Genomic DNA, 20,430 nt, shown 5'->3' with positions numbered 1-20,430 from the left:
TTATCTCGCGAGATTTTATTTCTGATCAGAGTCAGTCAGCGGCTTCGTGAAAGGGACATTTCAGAGCAATTTTAAAGCATTTTACTAACGTCGATTAGGGAACAACCTTGAACTTGGAAGTACCTTGCGCGAGGCCATTAGTTTATGGTTGGAATTTAACCGATTTCAGACGATGCCGCCCATCGAAGGAACCCCGATGGCCGCTGTGCCAGAAGGAAAATCAAACGAAGAAGTTGCAGCAGCTAAACCAGTCATCGGAATAATTTATCCGCCTCCAGAAGTGAGGAGTATCCTTCAATTGTGAGAAGTGCGTACGCTTGTTTGAACGTATGCTCGGCGACGTTCACGTGTGAACTAGCTAACTCGGTCTCCAGTTTTCGTGATCTGTTCACCATTCATAATCAGTTCATAACGAATCCCTTTTGTTGGTTTAATGATTACCACTGTTTAACGTTTGGTCATTTTCTGTGGAGGTTTGAGAGTTGCATTGCCACTTTAACGACAAGCGGTCGTTTCGTCCCCACATCATTTTAAGCTGATTTTTTGGTCACATTTACATTTTATATAGTACCTTGTCCAGGAAGGTGTAATACTGTATTACATTACCAAGTCTTTGTCTCAATGTGCATTGTTTACTTCCTAATTTTGTAATATCAACGTAGAAGTAATATAGATACCATGATGAAAAAAAAAAATACCTAAAACATCAAGGGAAAACCCTTTGTCATTATTTTATACTATATTATGCATGAAACATGCTGAAAATTATTTGAAAATCGATGGAGTTAAAACTGATTTATTCTACATGAAAACATATTTTCAAGATGATACATATTTTAATTTGTATATTATTTATATGGAACTAGGTTCTATTTCTTACTGGTCAATGAATGGTAGTCGACAACTGAAAGAGGGTGACCAGCTATTGTCATAATGTAAGTCTAAATGGGGTCTTGTTTACAGTTCCAGTTGTATGTCATGCTTGTCCCATCAGTAGTCTAAGTAAAGAAGATTTGTTAGGTAAACAGGCCAAGAAAATCATCTGATTTTGACTAAAATGTTTATTGCCACACTTGTTCAAAACTACATCATATCTGATAGTTACTAAAAGTAGATCATTTTAAAATCTAAGGCAATGATGTAAACATTGATTAACACTATAAGGGACAAGTTTTTCTATCATCAGACTGAAACTTTCATTTTCATGCAAAATCAACTTACCTAGATAGTGATGGACAAAAACTGTTTATTGTTCTGACAGCTAAGTATCCATGTGTACTTGTAATGGATATGATGCAAAAATAAAAATGTGGTGATAGCTGGATGAAAAATTGAAATCATAAAGATAATCAAAAAAGAATTTGAATATTATTTATTACTTTCACAAGTAAGTAAAGAGAGATATCAATAACTAAGTAATGTAATCATCAGTAAGTACTGATAACTATTTAATTTCTTATTCTGTTTATTGATCTTTAACACTAAACTTCAGATATTGTTGATAAGACTGCTAGCTTTGTAGCCAGAAATGGTCCAGAATTTGAGAGTAGGATTCGTCAGAATGAAGTTAACAACCCAAAATTCAACTTTTTGAACCCTTCTGATCCCTACCATGCATACTATCAACACAAGGTGAAGGAGTTTAAGGAAGGCAGAGGTAAGATTCTGACATTGTTAATGTTGTTGTTGAGATTTGGTTGTTGATAAAAGTTGATATTGTATTTTAACCTCAAAATTTTACTTTTACATGATCAATTTTCAATTGAACTTCAAGCATTACTGAAGTTATTCTGATTAAAAAAAGATGAAATGTTACACTTGTGGTTCTGATAGTTAATCAGTTATCCAAAATGATTATTATCAATGATTATGACAGCCATAATGAAAATCTGGTTTATACATATTTGTTCTAAGAGATTTCAACGAAAGTGATTTGGAATGTCCATTTGTATTTATATTTGGTCTGACCATACACTATGGGACCAGTTAAATTTGACATAGGTCACTATACTGTAGGTATACAAAGCAGTGATACATGTATTACTTAAATTTCACCCTGAAATATTCTGAAATGTGGACAAGTTAACCTTAAGATTTCATTTTTAACTTGTTAAATACTTACATATTCATAAAATATATTTAAAAAATGTCTTTTCGTAATGATTCTATATAATGGTACTATTTCACACGTCACTGGTAAATGGTCATCTCTGATCTTGATACCAACAAGTACCTCTCCTGTAATGTCAAAATGATTTTAAGGAAATTATGACATTTGAATTAATTATGTTTTGTTATTTGTTTTAAAATTTGCTTTTTATTTCATTGTAGGACAAGAACCTTCAGCTCCAAAGGTAATTGTGTAGCACTAGCTTAGTGTAAATCATTAATACAAGTACCCCACCTTTTATAATCAAAAGGATTGGTAAATATTTCCAGCTGGCAAGTAGTCTTAACTGTAAAAGTGTACAGGTAACTCCCTTGTACACTACATCAAATATTTTACAATCAATAAGATAAATGATTTGCTGTACTTGTAAGTAAATATTTTAAGTATATTATAATGATATGGTGAAGGAAATGTTTTCGGAATATATACTTATTGAGACCTTTGACATGGATCCCAAAAACTTGATGACAACAAATTATTGAATTTGGCTGGATAACTTTCAATAAGTTATCTTCTTTGCTTATCTGATTGTAGAATTGCAATCATTCATCTTTTGATATTTACTTTGATCGTGTGAACGCCTGGAGATATTGTACATAACCAAACTTTTTAGAGGGACATTGATGTTGTATGAATCACTCCATGTGTGTTCTGTTAAGGTCAATGGTATGAATAATTGCAATTGTTGCAGGTTGTAATTTATTGCTGTAAGCACATGCTACCACCAATTATACACATACACAGCACTTTATTAGCATTGATCAAGTGTGATTTCTTTCATCTCTTTTGCTGTCACATCGTGCGTGTGTCAGATGACATGACTTTTGGCTCCAATTATGTATAACAAACCATTGGTACACAGCACAGAATATTTGCATGTGATTTATTTAAGAACAAGTATTTCATAATGAATTTTTAAAAACAGATACAGATTAAAAAGATTGACTGCGTCCAGATTAAATTTATGTATTATGTTAAATAGACAATTTCAATATTTAAAGATATGCTTCGTTAATATCAGTGAGTGATTTAAAAGAAAACATCAATCAGTACATTTGAATAGGTTCATTAATAACAGGGCTCTCGATCTGCCAAATTTGGGGCCAAATATGCAAAATAGTATCTTTTTTTCCCAATTAGACCCCAAGTTTTCCCAATTCTAAGGAAAACACCATTATTTTTCCCAATTCCTGGGCCCAAAATGGGGTGTGAGAGCCCTGAATAATAAATGTTTGAATTGACTGGCTGTTTACATGAATACTTGAGAACAGGACATTTTTTGTGGTGTTTTAGTTTGGTGGACAGTCAGTACCAGGACTACAGAAGCCTATGTTGGAGCAGGCTCGGATCATTGATATCCCCATCATACCCACTGAACCACCTGCTGAGTTTGAATTTGTTGCTGACCCTCCTTCTATATCAGCTTTTGACCTGTAAGTAAATATTTATTTTCCTAGTTAATATATATGATGATTTAAAGAGTTGATCAGTCTCTAGTTATATAGGACAAGTACAATTGTATTACCATTAACAATTAAAATCAGATTATTTGATCCTCTTCTTATTTTATGTCCCTTCTTTATTCTGAATGTTAGAATAGTTTTTATTTTTTCATTAATTGTTTTATCAACAACTTGCCTCTTCAAACACAGGGATGCAGTAACACCATTGTTTGAGCATCAGACTTTGCAGCTGAAGTTGATTAAATCCAAATTGTGTGGTTTTGTGTTTTTGTCATCTACATATCTGTACAGTTTTGGTATAAATAGTAAATTTAACATTACAATAGTATTGATAATTTTCTGACAATTGTTATACGCCTTAAGTGTTTTGAGTGATACTTATTGTTTTGTTTACAGGGACGTGGTCAAACTAACTGCCCAGTTTGTGGCCAGAAATGGACGACAGTTCCTTACCAATTTGATGAACAGGGAGCAAAGAAATTATCAATTTGACTTTCTCCGACCCCAGCACAGTCTCTTCAACTACTTCACCAAACTTGTGGAACAGTATACCAAGGTCTGTAATCAATGTCTCAACATTTTTCAGGTAAAACTCCTAGTTTTAAAGGTGATTTCACCAATTTTGTTGAACATTATACAAAGGTCTGTAATCAATATTAATAACAGGATACTAAGGTGTGAAATATATAATTAGTCAGGGAGAGTAACAGGGTACACTGCTTGATGATAAACCTTGTATTTATATCATCAGATCTTGATCCCTCCCAAGGACTTACTAGCACAACTCAAGTCAGAGAGTGATGACTATCACAAGGTACTAAACCAGGTGAAGTACCGTGTAGAGTGGGCCAAATACCAGGAGAGGGAGCGAAGGAAGGAGGCCGAGGCTATTGAGAGAGAAAGGGGTCAGTACATCATATCAGAGTGTGGCTGTTAATATTTTCTAGAATTTGTTCAGTGCCATATAGGTGTTTAATTTAATTTTGTCTATAAGATCTGTTCTCTAATTACATGTAAATTAATTTCTGTGACCCTATCTGTTATTCAGTGGCCTATGCACAGGTTGACTGGCATGATTTTGTTGTGGTGGAAACAGTGGACTTCCAGCCCAGTGAACAAGGTAAATATTCACAGATGCCCTGAAACAAATTCTGTTCATCTTATTTTCCAACCATTTCCTGATGTTTTAGGAACAAATGTTTTGAGATGATACTTGACACCTGTAATCTTTGTGTAAAGTAGGTGTTATCCCAGTATAATGTATTCACCAACACCTGATAGTTCCCTATATACTACTTTGATGCTGCATACAGGGAAACATTCACTCAAGGAAACATCCACCCAGGGTTTCAGATTTCATAAAAACATATTTTGACATCAGCATCTAATTCTACTAAGTCTACTTTTTACATTCACTCTATAAACATTGAGAAAGGGCAATAGTGAAAAGTAGCATGATGATAGGATTAAATGTCTGAACACCTTCAGTTTGACCAAATTCTCTAGTATTGGAATACTTTGTTTTGTTAATGTTATTGTTAATAGTGCATTTAGCTTTTACTATTTAAACAACTAAGCATTTGAAACCTCTATATGATTGTACATAATATTACACATTGAACTAGTTTCTATGGTAAGCAGTTGTTATGTCACTGACAAACACAGTTATTTTATATTTCTTTTTGAAGCTGTGAAGGCAAGATTTCCTCTACAATGTTTGATAATATTTCTGGTTTGGGGGGATGAAAGTGGTCGTGTAAATGTAGTTTGACTGAAAAATATCGGGAAAAGGAGTAAAGACAAAAGGTTGTTCGCAATGGGAAGGGAGACTTAAGGGAATATGGGTGACACTGACACTAGGGGAAGGGAGACTTAAGGGAATATGGGTGACACTGACATTAGGGGAAGGGAGACTTTAGGGAATATGAGTGACACTGACATTAGGGGAAGGGAGACTTTAGGGAATATGGGTGACACTGACATTAGGGGAAGGGAGACTTAAGGGAATATGGGTGACACTGACATTAGGGGAAGGGAGACTTTAGGGAATATGGGTGACACTGACATTAGGGGAAGGGAGACTTTAGGGAATATGGGTGACACTGACATTAGGGGAAGGGAGACTTTAGGGAATGTGGGTGACACTGACATTAGGGGAAGGGAGACTTTAGGGAATGTGGGTGACACTGACATTAGGGGAAGGGAGACTTAAGGGAATATGGGTGACACTGACATTAGGGGAAGGGAGACTTTAGGGAATATGGGTGACACTGACATTAGGGGAAGGGAGACTTTAGGGAATATGGGTGACACTGACATTAGGGGAAGGGAGACTTTAGGGAATATGGGTGACACTGACATTAGGGGAAGGGAGACTTTAGGGGAATATGGGTGACACTGACATTAGGGGAAGGGAGACTTTAGGGAATATGGGTGACACTGACATTAGAGGAATGGAGACTTTAGGGAATATGGGTGACACTGACATTAGGGGAAGGGAGACTTTAGGAAATATGGGTGACACTGACATTAGGGGAAGGGAGACTTTAGGGAATATGGGTGACACTGACATTAGGGGAAGGGAGACTTTAGGGAATATGGGTGACACTGACATTAGGGGAAGGGAGACTTTAGGGAATATGGGTGACACTGACATTAGGGGAAGGGAGACTTTAGGGAATATGGGGGACACTGACATTAGGGGAAGGGAGACTTTAGGGAATATGGGTGACACTGACATTAGGGGAAGGGAGACTTTAGGGAATATGGGTGACACTGACATTAGGGGAAGGGAGACTTTAGGGAATATGGGTGACACTGACATTAGGGGATGGGAGACTTTAGGGAATATGGGTGACACTGACATTAGGGGAAGGGAGACTTAAGGGAATATGGGTGACACTGACATTAGAGGAAGGGAGACTTAGGGGAATATGGGTGACACTGACATTAGATGTATGCATTGATTTATACTTTGTGTTATGGTAATAGCTGACATATAATTTCTCCAGGTAACCTGCCACCTCCGACCACACCCTCTGAGGTGGGAGCTCGTGTTCTTGCTCAGGAGAGAATAGATAGAGGGGAGGTAAGTCCAAGAGTTCAAACTTAAAAATATTGTAGATTTTGAAAAAAATTGTGCATCTTAATTTTTGTCTTATATTCAGTTTTATTGTTAAAAAGTAAGTTTTTACACAAGTATGTAGTTCAAACAACAGGGTCTTATGTCAAGTGAGAAAATCACTGTGACTTATGTGTCTTCTGGCTTTATAGGTTGATGAGGGAGAAGAGATGGAGGTAGAATCTGACGACGAAGAGGAAGTGGAGATAGAAAAGAATGTAGGAAAGGCACGGCAAACAGAAATAGAGCTACAGGTAAAAGGATGTTAATGACACATCAGAATACACATTGGTGAGCTACAGGTAAAAGGATGTTAATGACACATCAGAATACACATTGGTGAGCTACAGGTAAAAGGATGTTAATGACACATCAGAATACACATTGGTGAGCTACAGGTAAAAGGATGTTAATGACACATCAGAATACACATTGGTGAGCTACAGGTAAAAGGATGTTAATGACACATCAGAATACACATTGGTGAGCTACAGGTAAAAGGATGTTAATGACTCATCAGAATACACATTGGTGAGCTACAGGTAAAAGGATGTTAATGACACATCAGAATACACATTGGTGAGCTACAGGTAAAAGGATGTTAATGACACATCAGAATACACATTGGTGAGCTATAGGTTAAAGGATGTTAATGATTCATCAGAATACACATTGGTGAGCTACAGGTAAAAGGATGTTAATGACTCATCAGAATACACATTGGTGAGCTACAGGTAAAAGGATGTTAATGACACATCAGAATACACATTGGTGAGCTATAGGTTAAAGGATGTTAATGATTCATCAGAATACACATTGGTGAGCTACAGGTAAAAGGATGTTAATGACACATCAGAATACACATTGGTGAGCTACAGGTAAAAGGATGTTAATGACACATCAGAATACACATTGGTGAGCTACAGGTAAAAGGATGTTAATGACACATCAGAATACACATTGGTGAGCTACAGGTAAAAGGATGTTAATGACTCATCAGAATACACATTGGTGAGATATAGGTTAAAGGATGTTAATGACACATCAGAATACACATTGGTGAGCTACAGGTTAAAGGATGTTAATGACACATCAGAATACACATTGGTGAGATATAGGTTAAAGGATGTTAATGACACATCAGAATACACATTGGTGAGATATAGGTTAAAGGATGTTAATGACACATCAGAATACACATTGGTGAGCTACAGGTAAAAGGATGTTAATGATTCATCAGAATACACATTGGTGAGATATAGGTTAAAGGATGTTAATGATTCATCAGAATACACATTGGTGAGCTACAGGTAAGAGGATGTTAATGACACATCAGAATACACATTGGTGAGCTACAGGTAAAAGGATGTTAATGACTCATCAGAATACACATTGGTGTTCACACGAAATATGTCCTCAACCTGTGAGCTATGCTGTTCTCAGCTCTCATTTTTGTCAAAAAGTTCATATTTAATCATAATAAGGTACAGGTAGTTTGAATACACCTGTCAAAAATGTTGATGGGACATATTATGGTATGTCATTGTCTGTCAGTTGTAAACTCATATTTGTCCCTAAATCTTCCCTTTCAGTTTTCAACTGATATCTTTCACAGTTGACAGTTTGATTTGTCTGTAGTTTGAAGAGTTATTGCCCTTGTTGTTTCGTAATGTTCATCTTGCCCAGATATTTCTTCTCTCAGCTTTGAACCAATTTCTTTCAAACTTGATAGACTTTATACCTATGATATTAAGTGTTTTTTTACAAAGCAATTCTACTCATTTTTTTCTGCATGATTTTTAAGCATTTTGATTTTGTCTGCAGATTTCCTTTTTCAGTTTTTCACCAATTTATCTTATTCTCGATTTTCTCAATTCAATAATATTTTGAAAAATTAGAGTATAAGAAAAAGAACTCCTGAGGTGCTTTCTTATACCTGGATTTTATCCCTTTTTTTTAAGAGCACATTGCATAGTGTATAGTATCCTCCTGGGACCTGGGGGACAAACTTCTGCTCATGTATACTTATAGGACATTAGGTCTCAGATGTTTTCCCAACTTTTATAAATATTTTTAAAAAAACCTTGCCCTTTGCTGCTTTTCAATCTTGTTCACAGATTTCTTTCAGAACTTAGTCTAGTTTAATTTATGAATAAAAAATAAAGCAGTCTTTTCCATCTTGATATTTTAACTTATTATTTTTATTACCATTTCCATATTTTTATTCTTTTCAATACAATAAATCATGGCATGAGTGTATATTATTCCACTCTGTTGTTCAGAGGTTCGTTTATCTTCTATATTTTATTAGATCCGATAAGAAAACCGTGCATGTATTAGGAAGTGGATGATGTTTTATCCTGTCTATAACTTCTAGGTTGTTCTGTATTTCTACTGTGTGTTTTATAAGTATGCTACTTGTTTACAGGACATGGATGAGTCGTCTTCCTCTGCAGACGAAGACGAGGAGGAGCTACATGAAGTTGCTCCACCTCAGCCACCAGCACCTGCTCCTCCACCTCCCCCACCTCCTAGTGATATACCAGCGCCACCACTCCCCCCGATGCCAGATCAAGTGGTGGTTAGGAAAGACTATGATCCAAAAGGTAATGAAATAAGTGAAGCAAAATGTTAGGGTTGTGTGCAAAGGGAGTTTGATCCTTCATCTCAGGGTAAGGACATAGAAGGATTATGTTTGAAGGGACTTCGATCCTTCTTTCAGTGAAAGCCAAGGACTTAGAAGATACATGTTAGAAGGGACTTATATCAGTCATGTTTTGTTAGGGAATATTTAGATATAATGAGTCACGCTTACTATCTCTGTAAGTTGTGACAGAAAATAAATGATTAATGTGAAGGACACAGAATGCTTGAATGATAGTGTTGTATGCAGATTGTCATGTAGGTGTGGTCTTTAAGATATAATAATAGTGTGGTTCTATGATTTTATTCTCCAGCCAAGGCCCTCCCTCTTGAGGATACCTCTGACCAGTATCTTGTGTCACCTATCACTGGCGAAAAGATCCCCGCCCACAAGGTGCAGGAGCATATGAGGATTGGTAAGAAACCACCACTGAATCATGATAATTGCCTTGTCACCTGTAACATACTGTCCACAGACACATGATAATCACCATGTCACCTCTGACATACTGTCCACAGACACATGATAATCACCATGTCACCTCTGACATACTGTCCACAGACACATGATAATCACCATGTCACCTCTGACATACTGTCCACAGACACATGATAATCACCATGTCACCTCTGACATACTGTCCACAGACACATGATAATCACCATGTCACCTCTGACATACTGTCCGCATAGACGCATGAGGGTCGGTAAGACAGCTTCCATTGATTCCAGTTAACAAACACTGTCCACATAGACATATGAGAATCTGTAAGACAACTTTCTTATCTTGCTAGACACTTAAAGTCAGGCAAGACTTTTTTCTAATAAACGTCTTGTCAATCCAATAGAGACCACTGTATTTATTTAATAAAAACAAACTTTCCTTACTAGACACATAAGGGTTGATAGGACATGGATTCTTGTTAATAATCACCTGGCTGTTTTATGTGTAATAATGATACTAAGTTGAAACACTAAGTTGTAGGATTTGTAAGAAGCTGGAGATCTTTCTTTTTGATCTGTTTGGTTTTATCATGATGTTGCTTTGATCAGGTTTGCTGGATCCTAAGTGGATTGAAGCCCGTAAGAGAACAATTACAGAGAAGCGTGATCAGGAAGAGGTGTTTGCTCCAGGCTCGGCCATTGAGAGTAGCTTGAAAATGTTGGCTGAGAGGCGTACTGACATCTTTGGTGCTGGTGTGGAGGAGACCCAGATTGGTAAAAAGGTATGGAAAAGATCTGAAATTAAGTGTGCTTATCTTTATATTTTAAAAAATTTGGTTGTCAATTGAAAATATGATATCATAAGACTTGTCTGGCAGTTTTAACAATACACTACTACAAATTTTAATTTACAACAAAAGGGTTTTTCAACATTTTATGACAAAGGCAAGTGTCTTGTATTATCATTGAGTGAAAGTTCATTGGATTAAACTGTATACTGTATTTTAGCATTTAAATGGAAACACTCTGGACTAGCTCAGAAGTATTGATTTAACTTGTCTACTTAAAACCACATATTTTATCTAAGTACTGAATTATTGCTTACAATGATTTGACTTGTCATTTATCTGTACATGTTTTGTTGTAGAAATTTTTTAAAAGTTGAATAATTTATTTTTCAGATCGGTGAAGAGGAGAAGAAAGAGAAAAAGGTTGTGTGGGATGGACACACAGCTTCCATGGAGAAAGTCACACAGAAGGCACGTGAGAATATCACCATAGAGGAGCAGATTGCTGTCATACACAAAGTCAAAGGACTCCTGTACGTATCTATTATCTTGTCTATACTAGTTGTAAATGAAACAAATGTAATCTTCAATGTGATCAGGAAAACAGACATAGAATTACCTGTTGCCTTTTTCTGATATCAGATCTAGTTTTACAACCATTGTGATTTGGTTTAGATTTAGTTTGCTTTACTATTTATTTTTATGGTTGTCTTAAATGGAAAAAAGACATGTTATAGTAAATTGACAATATTGTTCCTAAGTACTTTATTTGAATATATCAATGTCTTATTTAATGTTGTAGACCAGATGAGGAGAAGGAAAAGATTGGACCAGCCATACCCAAACAGCCTCCTCCTCCCAAGGCTGCACCACCACCTCCACCTCCTAAATCCCAACCCCCTCCCCCACAGGCTCCGAAGCTAGCACCTGTACAGAAGATGCCTCCGCGGCCTCCACAACAGCAGCATATGCCACAACCGCTGATGCAACAGCCCCGTGGTGGCCTAATGGTGCTGCCACCAAGGCCACCCATGCCTCTGGGTGAGTAACTCTTCTGACAGCTAGAATGATTCTTGATTGATTAGAAGATTTTTAGCCCACCATCATCAAATGGTTGACTATTCAAATCGCCCTATGTCCGTGGTGTGTCCATCCATAAACAATTTTTGTTATCGCATTTTCTTGAGAAGTACTTGATGGATCTTTCTCAAATTTCATATGTAGGTCTCTTTGTCCTTAGTTGTACCAATTTAATTTTGCGACTGATCAGAGAAACCACACAGCTTACAGGCGGCCATCTTGGATTTTGAATTTGAAAGTTTGTTATCACTATTTCTGGAGAATTAATGATCTTTTTCTCAAATTTCAAGTGTAGAGGTCACTTTGTCCCTAGTAATTTCCGTTTGATTTTGGGTTTGATCAGAAAAACAATCTTTGATTTTGACAGAGAAAGTTTGTTAGCGTAGGTTCTTTTTTCAAATTTCATGTGTATGTTACTCTTGATCCCTAGTTGTGCCTGTTTGGTTTTGGTACTGATAAGGGAAAAATGGCCAACAGGTGCCATCATAAAGATTCCTATTTCCTTATTTCCTAAGAAGTACCATATGGATCTCTCAGATTTAATATGTATGTTCCCTTTGATCTCTACTTGTGCCTGTTTGATTTTGGGATTGATCAGAAAAAACAAAATGGCTTTCAGGCAACTCTCTTGGATTTGACAGGTAAAGATTCTCATCACTATTTCTGCAAACGAATGTTCAGTTGTCTCATAATTAAGAGGAAAAACAGAGAAGAGAAATGAGGGAGAAGACCCAAAACTCAAAGAGCAAATAAAGATCAAACGATGGTGGACACCAGGATCCCTTTCGGATCTCTTGTTCTTAAGAAAAAATACAATTATAGATTGTGTAGATGTAATTATCCTATAATGTAAATAGGTTTTGATGCATTGAAGTGTTCAAGACTCTGATGTTACCATTTTACTATTTCATTTTTTTCTATAAAGGAATCCATCCTCAAATGCACATGCCACAACATATGATGCCTCATGGCCCTCCCCATCCCCCAAATTATCCACCTTCCCTGATGGGCAACAGACCCCCAGGTCCACCTCACAAGAGTCACCATCCCCCGCCGCCCTCAATGGAGGATGAACCAATGGCAAAGAAACAAAAAACAGAGGACCAGCTTGTTCCTGAAGGAGAATTCCTCAAAAGAAACAAGGTAAACTATTATTTGTTAAACTGTTGGCATGATTTGATTATTAAATGTGTTTTATTGGCATTTTTATATGGTATCAAACTTAAGTTTTGGTCAGGAAGTATGTGTGAAATATGTTCTTCTTTTAGAGAATTAGATATTGATATATACTGCAGAACATCAAATTTGTATTAGAGATTTTATGTATTTTATGAATAATGTTCCTGACAAAATATCACAGATTAGAACATGTTCATGGTTAAAGTGTCATCCATGGCTGCTTGTTTTATAGCTTCTGAAAGTATTTGAAATATTTTGATAATGCTTTCTAATTTCTTTCATAACCATCGTTGTCTTTTTGTGTACTTTAGGGACCGGTTACCTTCAAAGTGGTCATCCCCAAGGTTACAGAAAAGGCAGAATGGAAGCTGAATGGTCAGACACTGTCCTTTACTCTTCCTCTTACAGACACGGTATGTATAGTAGTCAAACTCACACATAGTGCTGAAGAGACAGGCAGTGTAGATGTTTGAGTAATCTGGACTCTATAGAGTTAGGGAAGGGAAGGAAATCTAAATGATATGTTTACATCGATGAGAGGGAATTCTAGGTTACAGAGATGTATAGGAAGAGACAGAGGGACTACAGTCACTACAGTAACTTAATGACGTATATTGATGAGAGGGAATTCTAGGTTACAGAAATGTATAGGAAGAGACAGAGAGGGACTACAGTCACTACAGTAACTTAATGACGTATATCGATGAGAGGGAATTCTAGGTTACAGAAATGTATAGGAAGAGACAGAGAGGGACTACAGTCACTACAGTAACTTAATGACGTATATCGATGAGAGGGAATTCTAGGTTACAGAAATGTATAGGAAGAGACAGAGAGGGACTACAGTCACTACAGTAACTTAATGATGTATATTGATGGGAGGGAATTCTAGGTTACAGAGATGTATAGGAAGAGACAGAGGGACTACAGTCACTACAGTAACTTAATGACGTATATCGATGAGAGGGAATTCTAGGTTACAGAAATGTATAGGAAGAGACAAAGAAGGACTACAGTCACTACAGTAACTTAATGACGTATATCGATGAGAGGGAATTCTAGGTTACAGAAATGTATAGGAAGAGACAGAGAGGGACTACAGTCACTACAGTAACTTAATGACGTATATCGATGAGAGGGAATTCTAGGTTACAGAAATGTATAGGAAGAGACAGAGAGGGACTACAGTCACTACAGTAACATAATGACGTATATCGATGAGAGGGAATTCTAGGTTACAGAAATGTATAGGAAGAGACAGAGAGGGACTACAGTCACTACAGTAACATAATGACGTATATCGATGAGAGGGAATTCTAGGTTACAGAAATGTATAGGAAGAGACAGAGAGGGACTACAGTCACTACAGTAACTTAATGACGTATATCGATGAGAGGGAATTCTAAGTTACAGAGATGTGTAGGAAGAGACAGAGAGGGACTACAGTCACTACAGTAACTTAATGACGTATATCGATGAGAGGGAATTCTAGGTTACAGAGATGTATAGGAAGAGACAGAGAGGGACTACAGTCACTACAGTTACTTAATGACGTATATTGATGGGAGGGAATTCTAGGTTACAGAGATGTATAGGAAGAGACAGAGAGGGACTACAGTCACTACAGTAACATAATGACGTATATCGATGAGAGGGAATTCTAGGTTACAGAGATGTATAGGAAGAGACAGAGAGGGACTACAGTCACTACAGTAACTTAATGACGTATATCGATGAGAGGGAATTCTAGGTTACAGAGATGTATGGGAAGAGACAGAGAGGGACTACAGTCACTACAGTTACTTAATGACGTATATTGATGAGAGGGAATTCTAGGTTACAGAGATGTATGGGAAGAGACAGAGAGGGACTACAGTCACTACAGTAACTTAATGACGTATATTGATGGGAGGGAATTCTAGGTTACAGAAATGTATAGGAAGAGACAGAGAGGGACTACAGTCACTACAGTAACTTAATGACGTATATTGATGAGAGGGAATTCTAGGTTACAGAAATGTATAGGAAGAGACAGAGAGGGACTACAGTCACTACAGTAACTTAATGACGTATATTGATGGGAGGGAATTCTAGGTTACAGAAATGTATAGGAAGAGACAGAGGGACTACAGTCACTACAGTTACTTAATGACGTATATCGATGAGAGGGAATTCTAGGTTACAGAAATGTATGGGAAGAGACAGAGGGACTACAGTCACTACAGTAACTTAATGACGTATATTGATGGGAGGGAATTCTAGGTTATAGAAATGTATGGGAAGAGACAGAGGGACTACAGTCACTACAGTAACTTAATGACGTATATTGATGGGAGGGAATTCTAGGTTACAGAAATGTATAGGAAGAGACAGAGGGACTACAGTCACTACAGTTACTTAATGACGTATATCGATGAGAGGGAATTCTAGGTTACAGAAATGTATGGGAAGAGACAGAGGGACTACAGTCACTACAGTTACTTAATGACGTATATCGATGAGAGGGAATTCTAGGTTACAGAAATGTATAGGAAGAGACAGAGGGACTACAGTCACTACAGTAACTTAATGACGTATATCGATGAGAGGGAATTCTAGGTTACAGAAATGTATAGGAAGAGACAGAGGGACTACAGTCACTACAGTAACTTAATGACGTATATTGATGGGAGGGAATTCTAGGTTACAGAAATGTATAGGAAGAGACAGAGGGACTACAGTCACTACAGTAACTTAATGACGTATATTGATGAGAGGGAATTCTAGGTTACAGAGATGTATAGGAAGAGACAGAGAGGGACTACAGTCACTACAGTAACATAATGACGTATATCGATGAGAGGGAATTCTAGGTTACAGAAATGTATAGGAAGAGACAGAGGGACTACAGTCACTACAGTAACTTAATGACGTATATTGATGGGAGGGAATTCTAGGTTACAGAAATGTATAGGAAGAGACAGAGAGGGACTACAGTCACTACAGTAACTTAATGACGTATATTGATGAGAGGGAATTCTAGGTTACAGAAATGTATAGGAAGAGACAGAGAGGGACTACAGTCACTACAGTAACATAATGACGTATATCGATGAGAGGGAATTCTAGGTTACAGAAATGTATAGGAAGAGACAGAGGGACTACAGTCACTACAGTAACTTAATGACGTATATTGATGGGAGGGAATTCTAGGTTACAGAGATGTATAGGAAGAGACAGAGAGGGACTACAGTCACTACAGTAACTTAATGACGTATATCGATGAGAGGGAATTCTAGGTTACAGAGATGTATAGGAAGAGACAGAGAGGGACTACAGTCACTACAGTAACTTAATGACGTATATCGATGAGAGGGAATTCTAGGTTACAGAAATGTATGGGAAGAGACAGAGAGGGACTACAGTCACTACAGTAACTTAATGACGTATATCGATGAGAGGGAATTCTAGGTTACAGAAATGTATGGGAAGAGACAGAGAGGGACTACAGTCACTACAGTAACTTAATGACGTATATCGATGAGAGGGAATTCTAGGTTACAGAAATGTATGGGAAGAGACAGAGAGGGACTACAGTCACTACAGTAACTTAATGACGTATATCGATGAGAGGGAATTCTAGGTTACAGAAATGTATGGGAAGAGACAGAGAGGGACTACAGTCACTACAGTAACTTAATGACGTATATCGATGAGAGGGAATTCTAGGTTACAGAAATGTATAGGAAGAGACAGAGGGACTACAGTCACTACAGTTACTTAATGACGTATATCGATGAGAGGGAATTCTAGGTTACAGAAATGTATAGGAAGAGACAGAGGGACTACAATCACTACAGTAACGTATTGACGTATATGATGTCAATCATGACTACAGAAATATGTTGGTGAAGGGAAATCTTCAGAAATATATAAATTGGATAGAAATCTGGATCAAGGAATAATATAAATAGGAGGTAAATTTTAGATGCAAGTTAAAGTATATTGATGAGAAGGATAGCATGATCATTAATAGGCTTCCTACCTCTCCAACCATATTTACAATTTATTTGTTTACGATCAATTAGTTATAAGATTAAAGAAGTCTGTAAGTTGATTACCTTATTGAAGTGATGTTAGAATTCTACATACTCTAACGGGCTGTCTACTTTTTGTCACCTTTTCCTAAGACTTTTGTTTCATTTAAATGTTCAGATGCTCTCATTTACGTTCACTGCCTCTAGGTTTTTACTGCTACACCTGAAATTCCTTCACACCTCAAAGGTTTTTACTGCTACACCTGAAATTCCTTCACACCTCAAAGGTTTTACTGCTACACCTGAAATTCCTTCACACCTCAAAGGTTTTACTGCTACACCTGAAATTTCTTCACACCTCAAAGGTTTTACTGCTACACCTGAAATTTCTTCACACCTCAAAGGTTTTACTGCTACACCTGAAATTTCTTCACACCTCAAAGGTTTTACTGATACAGCTGAAATTCCTTCACACTGTTACAATGATTTGTTTTCAGATCTCTGTAATGAAAGCTAAGCTGAATGAGAGTCTTGGACTTCCAGCTGGAAAACAGAAGCTCCAATACGAGGTAATTACTTTTATAAAAATCATGGTTGTGGAAATCTGTAAATAGACCTGTATTAGTAGCTGTAAACTGTAAAGCACAGGGATGGTAATCTGTAGTCTTGTGTGAAGCTCTTACACATGTACATAAATTCACCTATTGTACATTGACGGCTATGTAGGAATATGGGATACATTTGTTTCACCCATCTTTGCTTTTACAAGTTTAGTTGAATTCTGGATTATATCATACAAATGTTGGCTGGCTATTAATTATGTTATATATCTGAATTTCTCACTGTATATATTTTACTGTGTTTTATATTTGTACATCATGCATGGGTTGAAAAATCCAAATATCTCTAAGTATTCCAATTGAAATTGCATAATTTTTTTTGAAAGGTTAAAGATATCTTTTATTACATCCCACTAATATGATGACTCTTTATACACAGGGAATTTTCATGAAAGACTCCAACTCTCTAGCTTACTACAATTTCATGAAAGGAGCGACAGTTCAACTTCAGCTGAAGGAAAGAGGAGGTCGCAAGAAATAGATCATCTAATTCTGGAAATCTATATTTGTTATCATATACCGTTTTCAAATCATGGCTTTTCCGAGGATATTTTAACCTCAAGTTAAATTGCCAAGAAGTAACAGTTGCGAGAAAATATCCATTCTAATATTGAAGAAAATGGGATTTTACAAAGGTGTAATGTACAAAAACGTATTTGAAATATGTATTCAAAATATTATTGTTATATGAGCTGTAGACTTACTCTCCTAAGTGTAGTAACAAAAAATGAAGGATTCACTTCTGTATTCACATTTGCTTTAAGTCACTAAAGATTTGAAGTTAGGTACAGACCTAAAAGTTTTATTTTGATTTAATATTCATGATTTAGCAGGAGTATAGTAAACAATTATTTGAGAATACAAAACAAACCAAGGCTACCATTTGGAATTCAAAATTAGTATGTGCAAAGTTTGATTGAAAAATAAAGGATTTGTCAGGAGGTTTGATTTTTTTTTTTTCACAAGGACTAAATACTGTATTGGAGGTAATATTCTTGTGGGGTTTTAAGTGTGTTATATTTGGGTTTGGACATAAAGAAAGAGCACAAATTTAAACCCCCAACAGACAGTTTATTTTAGTAAACTACAATATCAGAAAATGTATCTGATGAATCTTTATATGCGAATGTTAATGTAAATATATGCTTCACAGTTTACTGCTGAAAGTACAGTTCAGCCAAGTTCACTTTGTGTGAACTAGCCACAACCAGGGTAAATGTTAAGTATTGGTGACAAGCAGTTAAGCACCTACACAGAGCTATCATTTTATCTGTTACTGACATCGGTCATTTTTTATATTACTTGGCAATTTTATTTTGCCAAGGCAGGATAAAATAACGGTGAACTTTTTGTATTATTTTTCCTTGGTTTGACATTCTGGAATGATTTAAAAGGAATGAGCAAGATTATTTATACCATCACAGATTACTAAATTTTTAAGAATTACTGCATGACTCAAAATAATTTGTACACGCATTTACAGATATGTACACACATTTACAGATATGTACACACATTTTTTGATATGCGAGTTTGAATACCACAAGTTTCATTTTCACTAGTTAATATGAAAGTATCTGGGCAGTATCTTGCATCAAACCAAAATTTCCAAATAACATCAGGTGTACATAAAGATGAATATCACCAGTGTAAATTAAACCTTATATCCACATTAATATGTTGTATAAGATCATTGCAGATTTATCAAAAGTGTACAGCATATCTGGGGGGAAAAGACCTTGCTCATTCCATTTTTTCTTTAATATTGGTCAGGTATGCTTAGATGTATAGAAATAAAGAAAAAATTGAAGAAAATGTCAGAACACTTTTGGTCTTTTCATTTCCATCCATTAAGATAAGTTGAAAAGTTTACCATCAAATTATAGGCTCTTTCAATTACCCCACATCTTTTGGATGGCCAATAATCAGTCTCGAATCAAATCTTGTTATCACTATTTCCAGTGTTGGATGGATCTTTCACAAATTTCATATAAAAGTTCCCCTTGGTTTTGAATACTTGGAGACTGATTGGTAAAACAAAATGTTTGACAGGTGGCCATCTTGTATTTTAGAAATGAAAGTTGTTTTCTATAATTCCTTTGTCCATGCTTGTTGTTTCCATGAATAATGAACCTATCAATACAGCATATGATCAATGGCAAATAAGAGGGTACCAAAGTCCCAGGGGATCTTGTTTAGCTCACCTGGCCTGGTAGGTCAACCCTACCCCCACCCCTACCCCAATCCCCACACCAAGAAGATGGTCCCTATAGAGCTAATTTAAGATTAGCCTAAAATCCTTCTGTTGGGACAATGGTATTATTGGAGGAAGTGGTACAGATTTGTTTATTGGTGGTCTTGGAGCCTAAGGGACTTGGACAACATTGGGGAAATGAAGGAAGGGATACAGATTTGTGTATTGTTGGTCTTGGAGCCTAAGGGACTTGGACTACACTGGGGGAACGGAGGAAGTGGTACAGATTTGTGTATTGTTGGTCTTGGAGCCTAAGGGACTTGGACTACATTGGGGAAATGGAGGAAGGGATACAGATTTGTTTATTGTTGGTCTTGGAGCCTAAGGGACATGGACTACATTGGGGAAATGAAGGAAGGGATACAGATTTGTTTATTGTTGGTCTTGGAGCCTAAGGGACATGGACTACATTGGGGAAATGAAGGAAGGGATACAGATTTGTTTATTGTTGGTCTTGGAGCCTAAGGGACTTGGACAACATTGGGGAAATGGAGGAAGGGATACAGATTTGTTTATTGGTGGCCTTGGAGCCTAAGGGACTTGGACTACACTGGGGAAACGGAGGAAGGGTTTAAGATTCTTCTGTTATGATAAAGGTATTTTGTCATGATTTTGGAAGAATGACTGGACTTTGTCCAAATTTGTTTTGCAG

At 36.7% G+C, this 20,430-nt stretch overlaps 1 protein-coding gene across 1 annotated transcript; it reads left to right on the top strand.

Moving 5' to 3' along the window:
* Positions 1-150: 150 nt before the first annotated feature.
* LOC132548833 (splicing factor 3A subunit 1-like) lies at positions 151-19,347 on the top strand. The gene is made up of 18 exons (XM_060212731.1): positions 151-287; positions 1,493-1,657; positions 2,332-2,354; positions 3,464-3,603; positions 4,030-4,189; positions 4,385-4,538; positions 4,682-4,753; positions 6,645-6,721; positions 6,907-7,008; positions 9,183-9,360; positions 9,712-9,813; positions 10,451-10,623; positions 11,023-11,162; positions 11,432-11,670; positions 12,635-12,852; positions 13,200-13,301; positions 17,402-17,473; positions 17,904-19,347. The coding sequence occupies exons 1-18, from the start codon at positions 173-175 to the stop codon at positions 18,003-18,005; spliced, it is 2,334 nt and encodes a 777-aa protein (XP_060068714.1). The 5' UTR covers positions 151-172; the 3' UTR covers positions 18,006-19,347.
* The last annotated feature ends 1,083 nt before the right edge of the window (positions 19,348-20,430 follow it).

Source organism: Ylistrum balloti, unplaced genomic scaffold, assembly GCF_031769215.1.
Source record: "Ylistrum balloti isolate Yb309-2 unplaced genomic scaffold, AGI_CSIRO_Ybal_v1 Utg369618, whole genome shotgun sequence".
Classification (NCBI taxonomy): Eukaryota; Metazoa; Mollusca; class Bivalvia; order Pectinida; family Pectinidae; genus Ylistrum; species Ylistrum balloti.
This window is presented reverse-complemented; position numbering and strand designations above follow the sequence as displayed.

Bases quoted from the DNA above. Each gene is read 5' to 3' on its own strand.
- LOC132548833 (XM_060212731.1), top strand. From the start codon at position 173: ATGCCGCCCATCGAAGGAACCCCGATGGCCGCTGTGCCAGAAGGAAAA. The intron at 3,604-4,029 runs GTAAGTAAATAT...TTTTGTTTACAG, and splicing joins TCTATATCAGCTTTTGACCT to GGACGTGGTCAAACTAACTG. The intron at 9,814-10,450 runs GTAAGAAACCAC...TGCTTTGATCAG, and splicing joins GCAGGAGCATATGAGGATTG to GTTTGCTGGATCCTAAGTGG.